The sequence below is a fragment of the Trachurus trachurus genome (genome assembly GCF_905171665.1).
Source record: "Trachurus trachurus genome assembly, chromosome: 13".
NCBI lineage: Eukaryota > Metazoa > Chordata > Actinopteri > Carangiformes > Carangidae > Trachurus > Trachurus trachurus.
The window spans coordinates 23,923,059-23,946,387 of NC_139892.1; the positions used below are offsets into that span (position 1 = coordinate 23,923,059).

The following is a 23,329-nucleotide window of genomic DNA, read 5'->3' on the forward strand; positions in this document are numbered from 1 at the left end:
ACTTAAATCAACACATTTACAGCTTCACTCTGTAAAGACCTATTTTGGCACAGGTTTAACTTCAGGTTAGAATTACACTATTATTAACTTATCATCAGCTTATAACAGAGCGTGTATTACACTGCCACTTGAGACTAGCCTCTTCAGCTAATGGACAGATTTCGATATGTTTTAACCTTGTATTTTTAGTACATCAGTTATTATTAAATAGCAGCATATTCCACAAATTAATTTTTTTTTTTACTTGTGTAAACCTATTCAGTATCTACAGGTAAATCCAAAAGCTCCTACGGCAGACATAGGATAAAGGACAGGACAAGACGACATGCCACTACGTGTATTGCTTCCAGTAATCATCACATTTTCATCTCCGTCACCTACTGTAATTTTAACATTAACTAAAGAGATTGGCCGCTGGATAAAAGACAAACCAACAAAAAAGTCTTTCTGAGGTTTAATTAATGAGATGAAAAATAAATCTGTCCTGTATTCCTTAAATCAACTGACACCTATCAGGAACTGCAATGCCGTTTTTCCACTGTAAATGTACTGTGCTGCATCCGGTGTATTTCAGCAGTGAACCTTGGACAACAGACTAAACCTCAAGTGATGCTAAAGAATCAGCACCTTCTGGCTTTGCACGCACACATCTACACAACAAAGGTTGATATTATCTCTCAATTCAGTATTCGTAATGCTGTTAAAGTGAATGAAAGGTAAATAATGCACGTCACAAGTTCCCAGAACAGTCTGCAAATAGCTTGTTTTGTCTGACCAACAGTCTGAAGCCTACGTAAACATATTCAGTCGAAAACAGCAAATCCTCTGAGTAGCAATTTCTTTGCCATTTTTGCTGAATAAATGATAAATCAAGCCCGGACCTGACATAACATGCACTGAACAGAATGGGAAATCACTCACTAAATGCATACAGCACAGTACAGTTGTACAGTGGAACAAAAGCATACCACCTTCACACGGTCTTAACCCTTAAATGGGCAAGCATATATAAAAATTTTGGAAAAATAAAAACATGTTATTTTCTAATGTTTCTAGGGTAGAATAACACAATTTTATGATTTTTTTCAAAATATGACCTTTATTTTTCATTTTAGAGTTTGTATCTCCCAAGATACATTGCCCGTTTAGGGTATAAATTTGCCATTTACCAATTTATCAAATATTTCATTTATGAACTTTTAAAACATATTATAAGCAATTAATTAGCCACTCTTTGTGGCTCTATGTGTGTGCGAGTGTATGTGTGGAGGATAGGACCACTTGGCGCGGGATTCAAACCGGGGTCGCCTGCAATTAGGACTATAGCCTCAACACTGAGCTAAACACCGCTCCACAACACATCATGTTTTGTTGCAGACAGATGCTGTATCTATCACTTGATCTTTTACATAAGAATTCACTATACTACTCTAATTATTACCTGAACATCCTCCCTCTTTTACTGTCGTTCGCTCCCTTTTCTAATTATTTGTTGCCTGTCTTGATCAATAGATGGTGGTATTCTAGTAATATTCCATTTTCAACCTTTAACACCTTTTTATTATTGATTATCTGTAGAGTTTAGGCTTCCAAACATAAGTATATCTGAGAGTGATTATGCCAGTTTATATACCCCTGTCTGGACAACGTATCCCCCAGGATACAGACATTCAATGCCCGTTTATCAAAGTTGTGTTAATTGTATTCATTATTTTTCAACAAGAATACTTAAAATTATCCTTAAAGAGCAATAATTTCAAAAACAAATCCCCCCATAATGTAATTAACAAGAAAAACCAAAACACTTTACTTATGTCCAGTGTCTCTGTCCACGTAGGTGGCCATTTTGGAGTTTGACATAAAAGTATCAATTTAGTTTTGAATGCTGCCATAAAGTCACATGACCTGGGTACTTGACCCATCCCCCCTTAAGACTTTCTCATGATATTAAGTTCAAATATTTAATGCCCCTCCCCCCCACAGCCTGCCAAATGTCTGTATCCCCCAGGATACAGAAACTGTTAAAGGGTTAGGTTTTTGCCACAAAACATCAAACCAAAGTCAAGTCAAACCCCACTGATGACAAAATATTCCCTCGCGATATGTGTATGTTTTAAGTTTGTGCAGCAAGGTTTTCCAAATTAACAATGTTTCAATTCAGTGTCACAAAATAAAACGCACTGATCCAAACTACACAGAAGAATGTTTGTGCACTGTGCCCTGCCAGCCTCAACTATGACTTCCTCTGCAGGTGTGTTTGTTTTCTGATGTTGGTGCATCAGGGTGTCTCCGAGCCTCAGCTGCCCAAGGAGGCAAAGAGAAGAGAGACTCGAACTGTGGTGTTTGTCAGGGCAAGCAGCAGACATGCATTGATCGTAACACCAGACATAGTCACCCATGGAGCGATGTGGTAGGAGGAGAGGGAGTGTCAGGATGGGAGTGCACTGGAGGACTGAGGACGGGTGTGAGGGAGGGTGAGGAGAGTGTGGATGGTGTTAGATGGGAGTAAAGAAGCCTCCTTACCAAGCTGTGGAGATAAACCCTCACTGGCGCTCCAACAGAGACACATTCGATAGCACAGTGGAGGATTTTTGAGTCGGATTGGTTTAGAAAGGAATCAAAAGTATCATAGAGGTGTTCCCTCCCCTCACCAGGCTGTTTAGGTCAATAAATCAAATACACCCCCTCCTTTTTTTTTTCTTTTTTTTTGGCATTTTACATTCCGTCACACTTCAACTCCTGTTGGACTTAAATATCTGTCCAGGGATTTGCCCATTGGATGTGCAGTATCAATTTCAATTGTTTATGGAAAAGACACAGCTGCAATAGAAAAGTGAATTTAGAATTTGTTCCAGTCTCTTTAATCTGCTACCAGACACCTAACGCTCCCCCAACATCCCGCCCTCTAATTACAAAACACTTCTCCAAGACAACAGCTAAGTAGAATCTAATAGATCTCAACTCTTGACCTCAATTGATTGATCCTCTTCATCGACCTAGTCCCTTTCTCCTCCTTCAGTATTCAGATATGACGTGCATTTCTGATGAAGTTCTTCATATGCATTCTACATATATTTCATATATGTGTTTTTTTTCCCTGCCATACAAAAAACCATCCAATCACGATGCCATCTACAGCACACATCCCTGACCTCATAGGCCGAGGGAACTGCTCCCTCGTTTCACAGTGCATTAAGACAAAAAAAAAAAATTCAGTGTACTCCGATTTGTAAAAAAAAAAAAAAAGAAGAAAAAAAGTAAAAATAATAATAATTACACAAGAAATTAACAACAAAAGAAACAACAGCATCTTCAGCAGCCTCCTGGGTCTTAAGTGGGCAGAAAACCTGTTGCCATGGGAGACCTGCAGTTTGCCAGAGGCAGAAACAAGCTCAACAAGCTCGCTGGACATATGTTGAAAATCTCTCTCTGCCCTTTACCTCATCAGCAGTGGAACGGTTCCTTGATAAGGGCAAAGATCAGTGAGACTATTAATCACTTATACTGATTTCCATGCTGCCTTACAATAGCAAATCTACAAGCAAGGCTCGCAGATTCAGCAGCGGATCCCAGACGGACGACGTTTCCCTTGTCATGTTTCAGTGTATCCTCTTACTCCATGTTTGCATTACTCAGTAGTACATAGTGAGTCTTAAGTGCTCTTGCTTGATCTAAGTCTGTGGTTCAGGTTCAACTACAGGGTTTGGAAGACCACAGGCTGAGCAGCAGCAGTAGTTCATTTGAGAATTAGTCTCAGGTCAACTCAATTATTCATTTCAGTTACAATCTTACATTGTAGGCAAACTGTAACTGGTATTTTACTACAGACGTTGGAGAGCGAGGATGTTTTGGAGCTATGATAGCCGAGCATGACAACCAGGAATTTTAAGGGTAATATAGCTGCTGAAACGCTGCACTGCAGCCTGTGGTGTGAGTGGTTTACAGATTCCTGCTAATTTAGAGGTCTCACTGCAGTCTGCATCATAGATATGGTGAATTCCCTTTTCTAGCACCAAATATGGCATCATAGTGTTGTTGTTTTAGTGTGTGTGTGTGTGTGCGTGTGTGCGTGCGTCTGTGTTCCCTGTTCTGCTCTTTGACTGGATATATAAAGTGATCCTTCACTGTTATCATCTTAATGCCTGGGGCGGCTTTCTTACTGGACTTAAATAAGACATATATTACACTATGTGACATTACTATTCATCTTCAATCCATTTAAATTAAAACAAAAAGATTCAAATCAAAAATAGTCTCATTTACATTCATGTCAACCTGAATTCACAGATTTGAAAAAAAGAAACAACTGAGCTTTATATGGGTGAACTCATTAATAAATAATGACGATGGTGATGATTCCTATTGTAATAATCATGACAATATCATTAACTGAATGGCCACAGCAGACTGCAAAAAATGCCATAGATCCTGTGTGTTTGCCGCAGCTTGCACAGTATCACTCTTGTTGTTTCTAGCTTTCGCACTACGTGAGGTCATCAGCGTGCACCTCGGCATTCTATCTCAAACACTCGAGCCGCGTATGGGGTGGGAGGGGGTGCTACATGCCGTAACACCCCGGCGGCGCTGCACTGCTTGTGGGATACATCACAGGGTGTACAGGGAGGGTGTGCAAGTGAAGAAACTCCCAGCTGATTTCCTTCCTCAAACACCCCCACCCCCACCCCCCGTTTCACGTCACCTTTCCTTCATATCCCAGAAAATGGGGGAGAAGGAGGGAGGTAAAATCACAGGCAGGGTTACAGAGTGGGAGAGAATAAAAAGTGTTTGGGGGAGAGTCAAAGACGTTTCTTCCCTCACACACCAGGCTGAAGTTTGCAGTCTTGCTCATTATAAAACCCCTATAAAAGGGGGGAAGGGGCAGGGCACAGGGACAAGTAGTGAGAGGGGCTCAGGGGGGGGGGGGAGAGGGGGGAAAGGGGCTTTGGGGCAAATCAAAACTAGAAGAAAAACAAAAACCCTACGGGAGGGTGACGAGTGTGGGCTGCAGGGGGAGGGAAGGGTAAGGGTTGTTTCCAAAAGGGATTTTGGGTTGGGGGGTTGGAGGGCTGTACCCTGTAAAATGCCAACCCTCCCCCTTTCCATGCCCCTGCCCTTCCCTCCATCCCCCCACTTCCTGTAGCCTCTCAGGCAGTCGGCCTGTCTACATGGCATTCAGCTTTGTCCACATAATACACAAACGAACAAACAGACAGCTTAATTTACTAAACGAAACAAAACAAAACGAAAAACAATAAAACAAAACAATAAAAAATCCCGAAAGGTCAAGACGTTAAGTAATAAAACCTTATTTACATTTTACACATTTTTTTCTTGGTTTTTCAGCGTGATAACTCGCTCCTACTCCCTCCTCTTCTTCTCAGCACATTTTTGCTTCGCGTCAAAAACTTTTTTTTTAATAGAGAATACTGAAAACACGCAGAAGAAAACAGCGCGGACGATTCCTTCCGACATTCTTGCTCTCCTCTCCTTTTTCCATTCACACTCTCACTTTTTTATACTCCTCCCCCAAGCCCCCACTCTTTTTTCCTCTTTTCCTCCTCGTTTCTTATTGGCTGTCAGGTTTAGCCCACTTTCTGTGGGTTGGTGGCGCGTACCCCCTGCTCGTAGGTGATTCGCTGGCTGATCAGGTACTGTGCAGCCTGCGTGGCGGCCTGGGAACCTGTGATGGTCACCTTCCTGTTCCGAGTTCCAGGGATGAACTCGCCTTTCTTGGAGATCTGGATCCTGGCACCGGTCAGCTCCTGGTACTCCACTAGCGTCTTCCCTCCTTTCCCCAAGATGGCTCCCACTAGGTTTTCTGGCACGGCGATCTCAACCACTTCCTTTGCTCCTTCTGCTAGCTTCTCCGTGGCCAGTAGAGACGATGCCACGAGTGGTGATGCAGCACTTAAGTAGCCGTTGGTGGCCCCTGTGGCAGCAGCCAGGGATCCCAGCGAGAACCCTCCAAGACCGGCTGCCGGGTGACCTGCGCTGGTGGATGCATCGCTGGCGTAGGATGCTAACAAATTAGCTGCGGCAGCGGCCGCTGGGTTAGCATTAGCTGCTACAGCGGCTAACACGCCTGAGGCTGCAGCGGGGTTTAGCCCCAGGCCGAGGGAGTTGGTGTTGTAGCCATAGCTGGCCAGAGTGTTGAGGGCGGAGGTGATAGCCAGCAGGTCATTGCCTGAGAGGCTGGACATGGTGGTTGGGAAGGCCCCGACACTTGCCAGGCCAGCCTGGCCAAGCAGAGACGAGGCTGTGGCTGCCGCAGCAGCTGCAGCAGCTGGCATGACCTCGGTCGAGTTGGCGTACGGGGAGCCGGTGGGGTTGGAGTTGGCGACGGGCCCTGTGATATTGGAATAGGAGATGTTGAGGCAGGAGGAGCTCTGTGGGTCCTCCTGGATCTTCTGGACGATGATCTCCACAGCTTTGCGGTTCTGCTCGGGCTCCCCACTGATGGTGACAACGCGCTCCTGCAGGTTGATGCCCTCTGGCTTTTGGGACAGCTGGACCCAGGCCCCGGACTGCTCCATCACTGCCTTGACTGTCGCTCCACCTTTACCGATGATCAACCCCGCCGTGCTGTTGGGGACAATCAGCTTGGCCTGGTGAGAGGGGGGTGGGGGAGTGGGTGAAGAAAAAGAGGAAATAAGAAATAAAAGTTATGGATCTGTGATATGTTTTATCAAAATCATAACAATTATGCCTTTGAACATCAAAATACAAATAAGAGATGTGTCACTCCTCATGAACTAAAAATATGCAGTGCAATGACAATATTTTGAACAATGTGATGTGCTTGTTGATGGACAAACATTTTTCAGTCAAAGTTATGTCAAAACATAAATGGTAAAATGGTGCAGTCCTTTAGATCAAACAGTGACTTTAATGACAAGGTAAGCCATGAAAGAGACTCTGTCAGGAACTGTGTGTCCCTGACAGGGAAAAGGGACAAAGAGCAAAAGATTCAGAGAGAGAAGGTCTGAATTATGTTTGAATACAGAGAAAGTGAGAAGGAGAGAGTTTATAATGTGCTGTGTGTGTGTGTGTGTGTGTGTGTGTGTGTGTGTGTGAGCGTGAGCAGTGTAATGACGACTTGTAGAGAAAGACCAGAGACAGACACAAACTTCAACGCCCACCACCTGAGCACATAACGAATAAAGACGTTTTCTTTTTGTTTCTTTGCCACATAACACAGGGAGAATAGAGGAGAAAGAGATGAAGTGTGAGTAGGTGAGAGAACAGGAGACAAAGAGGTAGAGCAAGGTAAACAGAGTGGGAGGCAAGGATGGATGAGAGAGGGAGAGAGAGAGAGAGGGAGGAATTCTAAAGAGGCTATTTGTGTGAAAAAATAACATTGAATCTCAGGGGTCAGCGTTGCCATGGAAACACAACTTCAGCATTCAAATGGTAGTGAAAGGGAGTGAGGCATTGACACACACACGCACACACTCCATGTCCAAAGTAACACAGTATATTTCACTCCACATATTTTCATGTACAAATGGTGAATTATCGTTTTGATACTATATATCCTATAATAGGCACAGCTAGGCTACATACTGCTTCCCTCCATTTTAATTTCCAATGATATTCTAACATTGTACAACTGACGTGCAACTAATGATAATTTATACACATGTTCTTATTTAATATGACATAGTCTAAAAATTACTGTGGATGAAATAACAACTCAACTTTACATTTAACTTGTGCACTGAGTGATAACAAACAGTCTGAGTTTGTTTTGATGATTAGTATGATTTGTATGATTTATTAACAAGGCAGAGCGCTCATTGTCAAATTATCGCTGTGTGCACAAAACCAGAAATCCAAGGAACTGCAGTTTTCTTTTTGGCTTCAACGGGCCTCTGGGGTTGAACCCTCCTATTTCCCTTCTCCATCAGATAACATACAAGCAGCATTTGATGTCTGCAGGTCTGGTCTGAGGTCTGAGTGAACCTGCTGTGTGCTGGTTCACTGCTTCTCTGTTGACATAGGCAGTGAGTGATGCAACGCTCTGCTGCAGCACTGACCTCACTTTGCTGAGTAGAAACAAACCAGAAGAACATCTAAGACAATTCAGCGACAAAACTTTTGTTGCAACTTGTTGAAACAAAAATCTGTCACTTTGCTCTTCAGTGCAAATTAAATGATAGAAATTGTTTCTGCAATTTTGTCTTTCATAAACAAGGACACCTTCAGGAGATATTACCGACTTCTGCTGCACATTAACCGCCTGGAAAATGAATGTGTGTGTGCACCGGTGCCACGCTTTCTCCTCTAAGCATTGATTATTCCCTCTGCAGAGCAACTCTGGACAAAGCTTCCACAGCTATCTGCCGTCTGCCTGAACGGCAAATATTCATAGTGAGAGCAGAAAGATAGAATGTGGGCTGGAGAGAGAGGAGGAGGGAGGACTGAACAGATAAAAAAGACTTGGCCTTGATAAAGAAAAGAGGATGGTAAACTGAAAGAGAAAGACAGGGTGGGAGGGAGGGAGTGATCGATTTAACAAACTGAGAGAACAGAAGCACTGATGCACCGTTTTTTTTGTTTTCTGTCTGAGAAAAGGAGGAAAAAACGAAAGAGAAAATCCAAAGTGAGAGGGATCAATTCAGCTCACAATAGAAAAACGCCAAGGCTATTCCAATTACCTTCCTGGCTTTACCGCACCCCCTCCCCTCCCACCCCTCTTTCTCTTTGCTGGAGTTTTAAGCCAAACATCATCTGCGCAGTGGCGGCCTTGATGCAGTGGTTTGTTGCCATGCTGCACAGCTTGCTCTCTGCACCGTAGCTTTCTGTGAGGCGGAAGATGAATTTACATAGAAATAGAAAATTAGGTGGGAGCCGATAATGCGGGCAACTTCAAACCTGCAGACAGCGTCACATATTCACTCCTCGCTGCTTCAAGTTGAATATTAGAGAATTATCTTTCCCCTGTGAGTGTTTGTTTGTGAGCAGCCTCTGTGTCTCTTTGTCGGATTAACAGGTGTGAGGTTCTTTTTTTTCCTTTTGTTTATTTGTCTTGGCTTTCAGAACAAGTGGAAGTTTGTAGTCCATGTGTATTGATTGGTGGGTTGTTAGTGTGAAGCACGTACACAGCCAGGCTGCTTCAACATGCCTGTTTATGTCCTGCTGCTATCAGAGGCTCTGCTTCAATCTGCAGGCCTGTGTCCATTAATGACAGGAGCAAAGTGCTAACAGAGTGCGAACACTGTCCTTACTGCACCATTTCATCTTCTGTGGAGCTCCTTCCTCAACTTACCTTTGATGCCAGAAAGCTCTTAGGCCACAATCTGGGATATTTTCTATTGATATATCAGATTATATTCGTTATTGTATTATCGTATGCAGTCAAATTTAAATTTAAATCTGCACACTTTTACAGTAAAGTAACAACTGTAACCTCCACATCCTTTCTACTCCACACTCCAGGCTGCCAGACGATCATTGATGACTTGTTTTGATGAGCATTTTATTTTCTAAATGTGAACTACCAACAGATGGAAACATTTATAGAGCGATTCCTCTTTTCACCTTGATTTGCTGTCTGTGATTATACAGCACGGCGTCAGTTTGAGCTGTAAAAGGTTTGAAACTGTTTGCCAACAGAAATATCTCTCCTTAATGCTCGTTGCTGCCTTAAATTTCATTTGGAAGTCTAATTTAGCATTGGAAAATGTTCCAGCACATTTTTGTTCGAGTGGCAGCGTTTTTAGAGGGGTTGTTTTTGCGGCGGGGAGATGAGCGGGCGGTGGGGGGTAAAAATGGAGACAAGGGATAAAAGAAGTAAGTGACAAGCGAGAGAGCGAGGGAGGGAGACGAAAAGATTTTACCCATGAGCCCTTTCATCCTCTGCACTCTGCACTAAAACATTCTCTCTCTCTCTCTCTCTCTCTCTCTCTCTCTCTCTCTCTCTCTCTCTCTCTCTCTCTCTCTCTCTCTCTCTCTCTCTCTCTCTCTCTCTCTCTCTCATACACATACACACGCAGAGTGTTGGTGTAGAAGTGGGAGGATAAACAGTGGCGTACAGCGATGTCTGATCCCTCCTGGCGCTAATGATCACATCTACCATCTTCATATCCAACTGATTCTCTGCTAATGATGTTCTCTGCTCGCCTCCACTCCTCCTCCTCCGCCGCCTGCTCTGCTTTCTTTCCTCACGTTTCTCTCTTTCCATATTATCGCTTTTCTCCCCTTCCATCTCATATTTGCACGTTTGTAGAGTTTAGACCTTTCATTCTATATTTAGCTTTTTAAATCTACGCACTCTGTGTGTGTCTCTCCTCACCCAGAGCATCATGCCGTTTTTCCACTGCAATCTTCCGGCGCATTTCAATCTTATATTCCTCTCTATTTTCTCTGCTCAATAAAACTAAACCTCTTCCTACAAGGTCAAACACACACACACTCAAACACAGGCACACACACGCACACACATAACCAATGCCCAATCTGAAGGGCATTTTTAATGTGAAATCATCATCTCCATCCTGGCTTCATTTAGCTGACAGTGTTGGTTCAGTTCACTCTAATGGCCGACTCAGCCTCGCACTATACCTTCCCACAATCCTCTGCTTCCAGCACCTTTCTGCAGAGCTGCCACAAAGAAGAAGATTATGTGACAGTTGGCAGTATGCAGGCAATCGCTCTGCTCTTTCATGTTGTGTTTCTCCCCCCTCTGCTGTTCTGGTTTTTGGAGTTTTTTTGTTTTCTACAGTCCATCATCTCTCAAGGAGAGGAGAGAAGAGAAGAGGAGAGGAGAGGAGAGGAGAGGAGAGGAGAGGAGAGGAGGTTTTGGCATCTGTCCAGCTGCTGACTATAGCGTCCTGTTGCTGCAGCTGCTGGGCTGAGGTCTTAGGTCAAAGCCAATCTCCTGTTCATGAATACGGGCAAAGAGTGTGAAGGAGCAAGGATGGGAAGTGTTGACTTCAGCAGGGATGCCGGCTTAGCAGATAAGCCCAAATCAATGTCAACAGCAGAGAGGGGTGATTTGATTCAGGAACAACTTGGAACCAGTTCAGACTTTGACTGGTGGTGCTTTATGAAGGCCAAAACTGTCGAGTTCATAACAGCTTATATATTTGAATCAACAGTGTTTTATTTATTTTCTATTAGAAATTAGATGTTGAGTGATTTCTCAGACTCAGCAGCTAGGTCATTGAGGACAAGGTTTAATCAGCATGTTGTCAGTGGGTATCAGATTTATTTTACAGGAGCCCTGATCAGCATTTAACTGGTCTGATCTGTACAATGAATTTTTCAAAATGTAAAAGACCACGCTGCCGATGGTCCTCATAATCTGTACGAGAAAGTTAAAGAGAAAATGTTCCACGGGCATCAAGCAGACTGAGGAGAGTTGCTCCACATAGTTGGTGTGGAGTCTCCGTGTTGATTTGAAGCAGACAGACTTAGGCCGAGAGGGCAAATGCTTTTCCTCTTCAAAGCAAGCAAGTCTGTTCTTGTGTTTGTGTGCATGTGTGTTTTGCATACACAAGTAAGTGAGCTAACATAGTCCTGAGGTCATCAAGGCACCGAAATCGATAGAGAGAATAGAGTCTAATTTAAGCAAAGTGTAAATGTAATAGTATGTTCGGGTTTAATCTTGACATTCATATGTATTGACACTCAACTTAGCTGTTCTCTGTCCTGTCTGTTCGTATTCTGATTTAACAAAAACAAAATCTGACAGAGAAAGATTTTTTCATCGAGACTAAGCTCAACATATTTAAGTTACAGAGCCTTTATGTAATAAGCAGCATTTGTTGAATAGATAATGACCAAATATGTTTCACTTTTACAGCAAAAATAAAAATGTTTTCTCCAAAACCTCCTGAGAGGTTGGAGCCGATTCAGCCTGCATGAGCTGATGCACAAAAACAGAAACTTTAGGGGGGTTTAAACCAGACTGTTTTCATTTGAGACTTCGTCATCTCATCTCAAAGAATCACAAAGAAATCTGTGAGTACAGTTAAGCTGCATATGAATCTGAAAGGTTTTTACTAAATAATTCACATGTTTGCCTACCAGAGAAAAAGACTTAGAGATTTTGATTTTTAGATTTCTTCATTTAGTTTAACTCTATACACAGAAGCCTTTAAAATGCATGTTGACATTCATGATTTAATCAGAAAATCAGGATTTGACCATTCATGGTCCAGTCTTGCTTCCAAAGCATCACATCTGATAATTAATCCTTTATTTGTATCCTGCTCCGCACCTGTAAATTAGGAATAATTTTATAACCTTCTCTTCTCTTTCCTGCTTGTTCTGTCCAATATTTCCCTCCCTTGCCCCTGCCCTTCATCCCTCCTTCATCACTCAGTCTTTCCATTCGTTCATTCCTTTCTTCTTCCACCTCTCACTATGTCCGATCTGTCACAGTGATGTAATGATGAGTCGATCTCTCATCCAAACTTGTGTTGCGTTCCATCCAGGTCACAGGCTCTCTCTCAGTGTTTTTATTGAAGGCCAGACAAACAAACAAACACACACGCACACACACATACAAAGACCGACAGGGAGTCACATTGTCACTTTCACAGGCAAAGAGGTACAGAAAATCAGATGGAGGCACCCAACGATACACATTTTTTTCTCACATACATATTCACATATGCACATAAGCATGCATGAACACACAAGCACACACACAAACATGTACACACAGTGCCATTGGAGGACAGTGGACAACTGTTGAAGCTGCTGGCATTTGAACTTTGAAGTCTTAAGCAGGGGACTTCAGCTTAATCTTCCTCCTCCTGATCCACAGGCTTAGTCGCCTCGCTCTCTCTCCCTTCCACTCTGCCTCTACCTCGCTCGCTCTCTTTGCCTCTCCCTCATCACCCTGTCTGTCTCGATCTGTCATCCCTCTTTTTCCATCCCTCTTGCCGTCTTTCAGCTTTCATTCTCTGGCTCATCCAGGAGCACAGAAACCCCCCCTGCAGGTTAAAAATAAACGGGATGGCAGAACCCGGACCATATGAAGATAGCCTGAACATGGTGTTAACTCGGCCACCAAAGACTATACTACCTAGACACCAACAACCACACAAACATATCCATACATGCTTATGTGATGTAGTACTTATACCACAGGTTTTAACCTGTACAGTACACAGACAAAGATGTAACGTCTTTTCCTGACTCCATAACCAGGAATGATGTATTCATATAGGCCTCTGTACAACCTCTGTAATCTCAGTTAGCCACTTTTTTAAAGTGATTTAAAAGCTTTGAAAATTATGACTGGAGTAATAAAACATGACAATGTGAAAGACTGAACGAAAGATCATAAATCAACAGCTACTCGCCCTGGATGACATCTTCACCTCCCATTGCCTTCAAAAGACACGCAGCATCCTTAGGGATCCATCCCGTCCTGTCCATCACCTGTTTGAACAGATGCCCTCCAGAAAAAGTTCCAGGTCCATCAAATCACACACCACAAAGGTTCATGAATAGCTTCTTTCTTAAAGCCATTACCACACTGAACTCTTATCTGAAAGCGTACCCACCAAAGACAACATATCATTATTGTGCAATAACCACTATGAAGCACTTACACTTGCACTTTACACTGAATAGCACTTTAAGCCCACCACAGGCTATGTGGACCTCTCAACCCATTTCCTTAACTGTGAACATTGGATATGAGAGTATGTTGCGGTGTGTGGTACAATTTATCTATTTGTAACTTTTATTATCTTTTCTGGATTGTTTTTATTCAAGCATGTTCTTGATATTTTGTTGTATGTTCTGTACAATGACAATGACAAAAAAAAAACAATATAATCTAATAAACACTCACTTGCATTTGTAATATATATAATGTGCACACATACCTGTAGACACACTTTACATACCTATAGGTTGCAATTTATCCTTTAAGTGAGTTCAGAATTGTCATTATGAACTTGTAGAAATTTGCACATACACATAGCATAAAGTTGTACATGATTTGTCATACTGATGAGCATGTAAAGCCATATAATTAAAGTCATTTTAAAATACTGGCTGGAAAAGTATGATGTGTGATGCATGAAAATGTTTTTGTAAATATCAGTCCAGGCCATAAGTTGTTTTGGTTTCCTTTAACTGGTTAAAGCCTCCTCTGGTTCCATCATCACATCCATGCTGTGCAGCCAAAACTCGTTCAAACCCACAAAATCTGAAGTTTCCAAAGATACCAAACATGTCCAGCTGAATTTTGATGCATAATAAATCTAGAGTCTTTCCACTTGATGCTGAATGTAAGGAAAACATCACGTATTGTAACGTCAGTGAAGTGCTGGAGCAAGCACATGTAGAATATACTTGGACCTGATGTGCTTTGTTGACGGGAGACTTTTCTGTTTGAACAGCAGGATAATTATTGCTGGTTGTCTTCATGTCTGCCCCGTTAATCCTTCATAACCCTCCACTTTTCTCTTTTCCTCTTCCCAGATTTATGAGTTATTACGAGATTATTCTCAACGGGTGCAAAGAGGAATTACTTTTTGTTTTCAGTTGTTGAAGTTGCTGATAATCTGTGATGAGCTGTTTTTGTCAGTAGAGGAGGAAGTATTCAGTTCCCTTATTATGTAAAAGTGACACCTCATTACAACTAAAAGATCTGCACTCACAACTGCATCAAAGTACACAAGTAATATCAACGGGTTTTAATTCCATGTAAAAGCCAAACTAGGGACTGATGTTGCAAATTCGCAACTGCTATAAACTCTTTGTGCAACACATGGGTTTCATTGCATTGTTTTGAAATGATGTCATATTTATTATCCCTATCAACATGAATAAATAGACGAAAACAAATGAGTTCCGTGATCAATTAAATAATAATAAAACAATTCTTCTTTGATAAATTTATTATGGCATGGGGTCGAATATTAAACGCCATGTGTCATCATTGTGCCACAGCTGGAAATATATCTCTGGATAACGTCTGGTCTCAGCCTCCTGGCTAAGTTTAGAAATGAATCTTGGTCACAGTTAAATAGTAAAAATGTCAACTGACATATTACGGTGATCTGGAAAACTAATCTACAAACATCAACTTCCCTACCTCGTGATACTGACTGTAAATCACTAATGAGAATATTCAATGATGGAATTTGTAGGAGGTCGTGTCGAGCATTAACATGCGTGAGACATGAGGGGGAGGAGTGATTGGTGCGATAATGAATCAAATCCCCCTTGGACGCGTTAGAAGATCGTACCTGATGATTTTTTTATCCTCCTCCACACAGCACAACACTTTCAGTCTGCTGTGTGAGCTGAAACAGACAACAGTTTCCTTGCAGAGGAAAAAAAAACTCCTTTAAAAAACATCACCTGCTGTGTCACAAGCTCAAACAGCAACACATTAACTTCTTAGATTGGGTGTGAAAGGAGAATACAAAGTTAAAAAATAACAACAGCAAAAAAAACAAAAAACATTAAACAACACAAAATCTATTTGTGCTATGAACTGACTCTTCTGTCTTTCCTCCTTTGTGTTTACCTCCTCTCCTGTCATCTCCTCTGTCCAGAAGCCCAGAGGGAAAAGGTCAAAAACTCCATTAAACCTCCCTCTCTCCTGCTGAGGCCACTCCCCATGTACATCACACCTGCTACATTTTTTCCCTCTTCACTTTCCTTTAAAAAAAAAAAAAAAATCTCATGTGACCCCCACAGGCAACAGTGGGAAAAGAAAAGAGGAGGCAGGATGTGAACCGTATGGCACATATGAAGCTGATTTCTGTGTGTGTGGGTTTCATGAATTCAGGTTGTTCAACAGAGAAAGAGAGAGAGAGAGTTAGTATGATGTACTGTAGATACTCCATCATCACTGTTTGGAGCAGATAAGAGGGACAGTGTGTGTGTGTGTGTGTGTGTGTGTGTGTGTGTGTGTGTGTGTGTGTGTGTGTGTGTGTGTGGGCGCATGTGCATGAGTGTGTGTTAATCTGCTGACTCAGCAATGAGACAGAGACCAAAAAAACAAAAAAGAACAACTACAGAAAACATTACATAAAAAGGTTTTAAAGCAACCAAGTGAAAACCCTGATCACAACAGAATACAACGTTTCCCCGAAGCACTCATCTGAAGATTTTACATTTAACACAGCTGTCAAGTGAGTTTTGATTTGAGTTAGATGGAGTAAACACAGTGGAGCATTTAGCAATGACATAGCCAAATGTTTCCCTTAGGAGTTGGTGGAGGCCAGAGCTAAAAGAGAAGAAACATTGGAATAAAAAAAATGAATGATGCTGTGCAAATACCGTAACTCTCATGAGTTGTTTCTGTTACACTCAAGTTACCAAAAAAAAAAAAAAGTTTTAGCAGGTTTAAGTGAGATGGTTTTCTCTGGGACAACACATGTTCTCATGTATCTGGCTCTGATTCAGGTTGGCAAGATGTTAAGATTGTCTAAATCCTGTTGCAGAAGAATATCGTATTGAATTTAGCAAAGTCTCTCTCTTTTCTCCTTAATAGCAGCCGTAGCTAATGCATTTCTGGACCAACCTGCAAAAACAAAACACTGATGTCTCTTTATCACGAGACGACCACTGATGAGTGCTCTGTGGTGTGTAAGTCAGCTGATGACATGTCTATTACAGTAGTCATAATCTCCTTTTATGCAACTTGATCTTTGAGTTCTTGTTATTTATCTTTAATCACTCACTGATGCTGAGAGCTGAACGCAGATGGATTTGATAAAGGATTTGATAGGACTCAGATTCAATAAAATGCTATTAAATATCAGAGCTGTTCATTATTCCTCCCTTCATTGATCAGCAACAACAACAACACACAACTTCTCCACACTCTTGGTGTGTTTGACTCAGTGTTTGGCTGAAGCTGAATTATTTCTATCTTGCCAACTCAGCTCAGAGTCTTACACTCCCACCTCTTCATCATCTGACACAACGTGAGCCAGACTCATTTTCCTGGCATTTATGGCTAGCTTCCTGTGTAGGGAGGCAATAACAGGAAGAAGGAAACAGGTGTTTATGCAGGAGGTGAAAGGTCACAGGAAATGGCTTCTCTCTCCCGCAGGAAGAGGTCAGAGGGAGCAACAAGGAAAACACTGGGGTGGATGTGTGTGAATGCTCCTGTACTGTATGTGTGTGTTAACCTCTCTGCACTGTGTGCCATACAACTGAACAACGCCAAAGTCCTGCTGCACTTTTCAGTCTGAATAAAAGCAAGTGTGGGCCAGCCGTGGCCAAAAATAGCCCCAGAATAATACCACAACAAAACCACAGCCCATTTACAGCTGATCTCATGGGGGACCCAGCCTCCTCTCTGCAGCTCACTTCCACAAACCATAATGCAACAATAACAGTGTAGAGGGCACGTTTCGCTGTCCATATGAATACTATATTGATTGCAGTAAAGAGGTGATGCCTCACAACATTCTGCCTGGGAGATTATCTTCAAAGGCTGAATTTATAGAGAAAAGAGACTTTTTTTTGGAACAGTTAGAATTTGGGTCTTTACTTGTCCTCTTGTCAGTAGTTTGAAAACATTAACATTTAGGTAACATGAAGGAGCCTGGGTGGGTTTATGATGGGAGGAACTGAGGTGGGCGGGTCCAATAGCAAACAACACAGCTGAGTGTGATAGGCTGAGAAACTTTTCAGTTAAAGTAAAATGCCCCAAAACAAGCTGTTCTTTCAGGAAACATTGGAATTATTGAGATTTCATGTACTGATTCTGAATATTGGAGTTTTGTATTTTTACAGATTCAATAAATAGAAGTAGGCCTACAGCTTTGACTCACATACTGTATATGCAGCATCACCCATATTTTATGTTGGTGTATCATCATTATGGAATAAAAGTAATAGTTTATCAATCAGTAAAAGTAAAGTATTGCATGCACATACATCTCCAAATGTGACTTTTAGTGCTCAAATAATTTGTTTACATTTTGCATCAGTCAGGTTTTTGAGAACACTCACCGCTCCTGCAGGACCTGATAAGCATGTGTGTCATCCTACTCCTTTTTGAACAATTCCTTTGTGTATCACATTGTTATTTTTCATTTCTTTTACTATAATTATGTTCGAAATAAACATTCATTCATTCACCTATTTAAACCAGACTCTCCTGCGTAATGTTAGAGCATGCTGCAGTTTGAAGTCTGTTGATGGTGGAAACAAAAACAAACACTAAATAATAAAGTCCTGAAATCATTCAATGAAATCTCTTCATGTCATGTCAGAGCCACTGAAAGAATTCATTCAGCATAAATCTTCTTCTTCTCTGGTCTGCTGTCCCGTCACGTGGCCTTGAAGCGCGCACGGCGTGTTGTCTGTCGGTGTCGTCGCTGTTGCTGCTCTGTTTTTCTTTCTATCAGCAGCTGCTTCTTCCAGCAAGGCTCTCTGTCACTCTGCAGCTGTCGGCTAACAAGAGTTCAGATCTGCGTCCAGCTTTCAGTCACCCACTCAGCTGGCCCCACTCTCATTCTGGTCTTTGTTTGCCCCCCCCCCCCCCCCCACTCACTCTCTCAATATATCTATCTATCTTCATGTCATCTTCCTCCATGCTTTTCAGTTTCACCCTCTTCCATCCAGCATCTCGATCCAACATCACAACCCCCTTTCACTCATCTCTTCTCTCTGTGTCCCCTCTCTCCCGCTCTGACTCCCTCGGTCCCAGGGGTTAACCAGTTATGCCAGAACCACATGTTGCAACAGCCGGACTCTTGACAAGAAGAAGATATTTTATCCACAACCAGAAATAGTAGACAACGGCTGCAGTGCACTGGGCACCAATACATCTTTCACAAGCACACATGTGTACAATGGTGTGTATGTCAGCACATGACTGTGTGTGTCTGTTGTCATGAGCTCCATTCCTCAGATCAAAGTGAGTTTGTGGTGTTTTAGTTACAACCATGCTTTTAAAGTCCTGTGAGGGTCGACCAAGATGTCTTAAATTACTAGTCATCCACTGACCTACACTCTGAGTTTGTATGTGTTAGTTGGAGGCAGTGTGTGCTCCAAATAGTTTTTGAAACAAAGGCACCGCTTTTGGCTGTACATGGGGTCATTTGGGAGGTTCCTGGGGGTCCAGAAATGGAAGCATTTACTGTATCTCTATTTCCATCATAAATAGACAATGAGTATGTGACTTTTTTCCTAATAGGTTAAAACACTCTCTTATAAAATCAGATGGGTCTGAGGTCCATTTCTTTCATTTCTATTTGGTCTGAAAAAAGTTTCAGGACCAATGATGCAGTAAAACAGAAACACAACAAAGTATTTTAAATTTAGACCAGTTAACTAATTTTCCTTTTCAGTCATGAAATATATTTATTTGTTACTGATCTTCCTATTCTTGTTGCATCTTATTAAAAAACGTTTCAGCTTATTTTAATATAAAATTTTACATTATGCTGCTGTTTTGTCTTCCTCAAATTTAGTGTCTGTCTGGACTGGAGAGGTTATTTTTATGTGGTGGGGGGTTTCTTTCTGTGTGTGTGTGTGTGAATGTGCGTATCTATGTGTCGTCAAATGCAGCACAAACCCATTTAGCCTCCTCTCTGACGTGGTATAAATAGCCTAAAGAGCAACAGGGGGATTCGCCCTCTATTACAGGCGTCTAAATATCAGCAGCTATTAGCCTGCTTGTCTCCCTGCGGCTGCTCGCCTCGTCCAAAACAGCATTACTCAGCTGTCAGTCAGCTCTGTGCTCAGATGCTCAAGATGCAAACTGAATAAAAAAAACAACAACACAGCAAACATGTTATCTGTGTGCAGGAGGAGCAGGTGACGGGGACATACTGAGGCTGGTACTGAAGAAATGCTTTTACATTTTGTCAACGACACACACTCAGCTCGACACGGGGAAGCAGTGTTAAAGTGTGAAAATGATAGTTCACTGTTTTATGGGGTACAGCAGTGCTGCAATAACTTTCAGCAGTCTCCAGTGGTTGCCTGGCAACTGCAACCTGAGTTTGGTGTGGAAAAACTTGACTGACCTCAAACAGATCTAGTACCTTTGGAATGAACTGCAGCACTGACTGAGAGCCCGACCTCCGCACCAACATGAGCAACGGCACCAAAACTCATGGCTGCATGAAATGTAGCATTAAACTTACAACAAGATACAAGAAAACAAGAAACCATAAGTGCAAACAACACTGCTATTTGCATCAGCCAGTGTGTGTGTGGGCTTGAGGACTGGGTGTGGGTGAGTAACTGTGTGTGCGTGTGTGTGTGTGTACCCAGCACTGATTAATTATGCATAAAATCACTTCATAACAGCACCTTAGAATTGTGTGCTCTGCAAAAAATCCTCTATCTCCGAGGACTGTGTGTGTGTGTACATACAGTATTGTGTGCATGTGTGTGTGTGTGTTTGCACAGAAGTCTGGTAACTATAATTATTCAAAACTATAAAGGCGTAGCATTCCTTTCCTTCCTCCGCCCCCAAATTCTGCTCATGACAGAGGATGAGAAATTGCAGCAGGGGAAAACATACGCAACTCTAACGCAACAGCAGAGCTCAAAGACGTGGAGGAGACACAAGAAACTTCTTTTAAAAAATGTAATTTTGTTGCTCTGCAGGAGATGTCGTCATTTCAGTTTTTCATTTGGAACATTTCTTTTCCGTACTTATAGTTCCTGTAATATCTTTTCAATGTGTGTGTGTGTTTCTCTGCTAGAATGCATGTCTGGCAAGCCTGGATAGTCAATACATGGAAACAATGCCAGACCTGACTAATCAATAGGGAGCGATCATGAAGAGAGAATTATGATAATGGCTTAAACAGATTGGGATCATAATCAATGGCTGCACTAATTGTCCTTCATTACACAGCTGCTATTGGTTCTCGATCAGATGCAGTCGTACAATCAGCAGCAGAATGCGCTTCATGAAGCTTCTTTGCAAACACACACTTTGTGAAACGGCTTTGCTGAGTGAGACTTCAACTCTGTGATGTGAATTATCACAACACACAACCCCCTCCCGGGGATTTCTCTCCCTCAATACAGCCATCCAGATGCACTTAGACAACAACACACAGACTTAAAAAAAATATTGTGATGTTCCAGTTTTTCCATCATAAATAACTTTAACTGCAGTTCCACGTTTAGGAGCGTATAGGTTTGGTTCAAGTCCAACAAGCACGTACAATAATGTATAATGAAAACACATGTTTAGCACCTACTAAATTATGAATTAAAGTGACCAAAAACTCATAGAAACTGCATCGTTTAATACTAATCCAACAGTCATATAATGACTTGATAGAAATCTGATACTCTTTGACAGATATGGTCAACATAAAAATCAGAATGTTTTGAAAGAAAGAAATTAATTTTTTTTAGACAATGCACTTCTTTTTCTCTACTACAAAGGCCTATGCTTGTAGTGTTTTCTGTTTCAATAAAATACAGTCAAATTATTGTTTTACTTTGTTCCTGTTTTTGTGCAGACACCTTGAGCCAACAGAATAAAACAACAACAACAACGTGTTTTTTGGAAAGTGAAGGCCATCCGTGGTGGAAATGCTGTCTTCAGCCACCTTATGGCCAAAATACGCCACTGCATATTGTGACATTGAGGAGCATAAAAATGTTGTCACCGTGGAGAAGCTTAAATGGTCCATGAGCAGCGATAGCAGATGTGACCGTGCTTTAATATTTCATGGCAAGAGCCTCTGTCAATGAGTGTTTTGTTACAATAACACAGCATCATATAAACATCTTTCAAATTAGGAGGCGACAGTAACAACAACTCTTCCTCTAGCCACAAGCTTCCCAACAGCTGGTCCAAGTAAAGAGAGAGAGAGAGAGAGATTGAATATACAGGAGGTCAGAGGGGAAGCTGAAGTGCTGTTTTCTTTGTTCAGACAATGTGTAATATATATGTGTGATACTGTATGTGTGTGTGCGTTGTGCAGCAGCTAGCAGTTCATGTCACGTGGAGTTTGTATGTTCTCACCTCACTCATTGCATCACGTCTCAGTGGATCTCATCTTCCCCCACCCTCTCTATTTCTATCCTCCACTCTACTCCTTTTTTCGTCTTCCCTCCTTCACTGTTTTTCTATCTTTTTCATTTTTGCCTCCCTGTTGTTTTTTTTTAACCTCATTACCAACATTTCCCCATATCACTCCCCCTCCCTCATCTGTTTTATGTCGGTATGGTTGCCTGACAGTTTCCTTTTTTTCTCCTTCTACATTCAGCTTCACTCAAACAGAAAATCACAACTCGACCACAGACACACACACCATTTGTCGTTCCAAAAGCAAACACTTCCCTCCCTCTCTTCCTAACGCGGCCCTTCAGCCGAGCTGGCACACACACGCTGACAATGCTGATAAACACACACACACACACACACATAATTGCAGGGATAGCCTGAAGTTGATGTGAGTTTCCTGGAATAGAACAGAGCACAACAGAAGCGACAGTGAGACCGACCTGTTTGACGCGGTCTGGGTTGACGGTGGTCTGCGGCTGGAGGATGCTGACGGGCTCTGTCTTCTGGGTGCTCTGAGGCATCTCCCTCACCTTCTCAGCGATGAAGTCATGGACGCCGTTCAGCGCCTCCACTGTCCCCTGGATCAGACACACCCGCTCTGTCGTGCCTGGACAAACACACACACATAGACAGACAGGTCATGGTGAGTTTAAACTGACGGCCAACAGGAGATACAAAGAGCTAATTCAAATAGGGGCTGGTTTCATTCAGGTTTTCTCATAAAGATCTTAAAGCGGTGGGTGGAGCAGGTGAAGGTTGATTGCTGTGCTGGGTATGCTGTCCCAATTCTGGCACAAAGACTCTGAATTTTCTGTTTCATTCAAACTTCATACTGCTCTCCGAAAAAAGTATATCTGCTGCAAAGAATTAGCAAGAAACTGAATCAAAGAGCCAGGATCTTGTGTGTGGCACAAGATGTTTGTAGCAGAAAATTGAGGAAAAACTTGTAATTACATAATTAAAATGGACTGCTTGAAACATATTGAGAAAACAGGAACAGAGTGGATACAATTTAACACAAAGCATATCTGTGAGAGATGAAGCAAAAGAAGTTTGACAGCACAAAACCATTTAGGTTCAGTAGGTAGGGAGTTCACATTTCCACTGCATCTTCTCACAAACATTCAGTTTATGTCTGTTTCCAGGACGTTGACATTATTCTCCCAGTCACATGAAAAATAAAACACGACACAATGATTTCCAAACTGCTTCTTTGGTCTGGGCTGAACATGTGCGTAAGCTTTAAAAGCTTTATTTTGAAGATTTATATCACCTCCAAACAACCTGGCTAAAGTCTATTACACAAATCAAAAGCTGTGGAGGTGTGGAGGATTTATCTTCCACTGA

At 42.0% G+C, this 23,329-nt stretch overlaps 1 protein-coding gene across 3 annotated transcripts in view; it reads right to left on the minus strand.

Annotated features, from left to right (window-relative positions):
• Positions 1-5,574: 5,574 nt before the first annotated feature.
• nova2 (NOVA alternative splicing regulator 2) overlaps positions 5,575-23,329 on the minus strand; it is a gene marked incomplete at its 5' end in the record, with an annotated part of 77,254 nt that continues 59,499 nt past the window's right edge. For all 3 annotated transcript variants that reach the window (XM_083984459.1, XM_083984457.1, XM_083984458.1), the window contains 2 exons: positions 5,575-6,605; positions 22,423-22,589. In XM_083984459.1, coding sequence (XP_083840585.1) covers positions 5,583-6,605; positions 22,423-22,589 — 1,190 coding nt within the window. In that variant the 3' untranslated portion in view covers positions 5,575-5,582. The remainder of the gene's footprint in view (positions 6,606-22,422; positions 22,590-23,329) is intronic.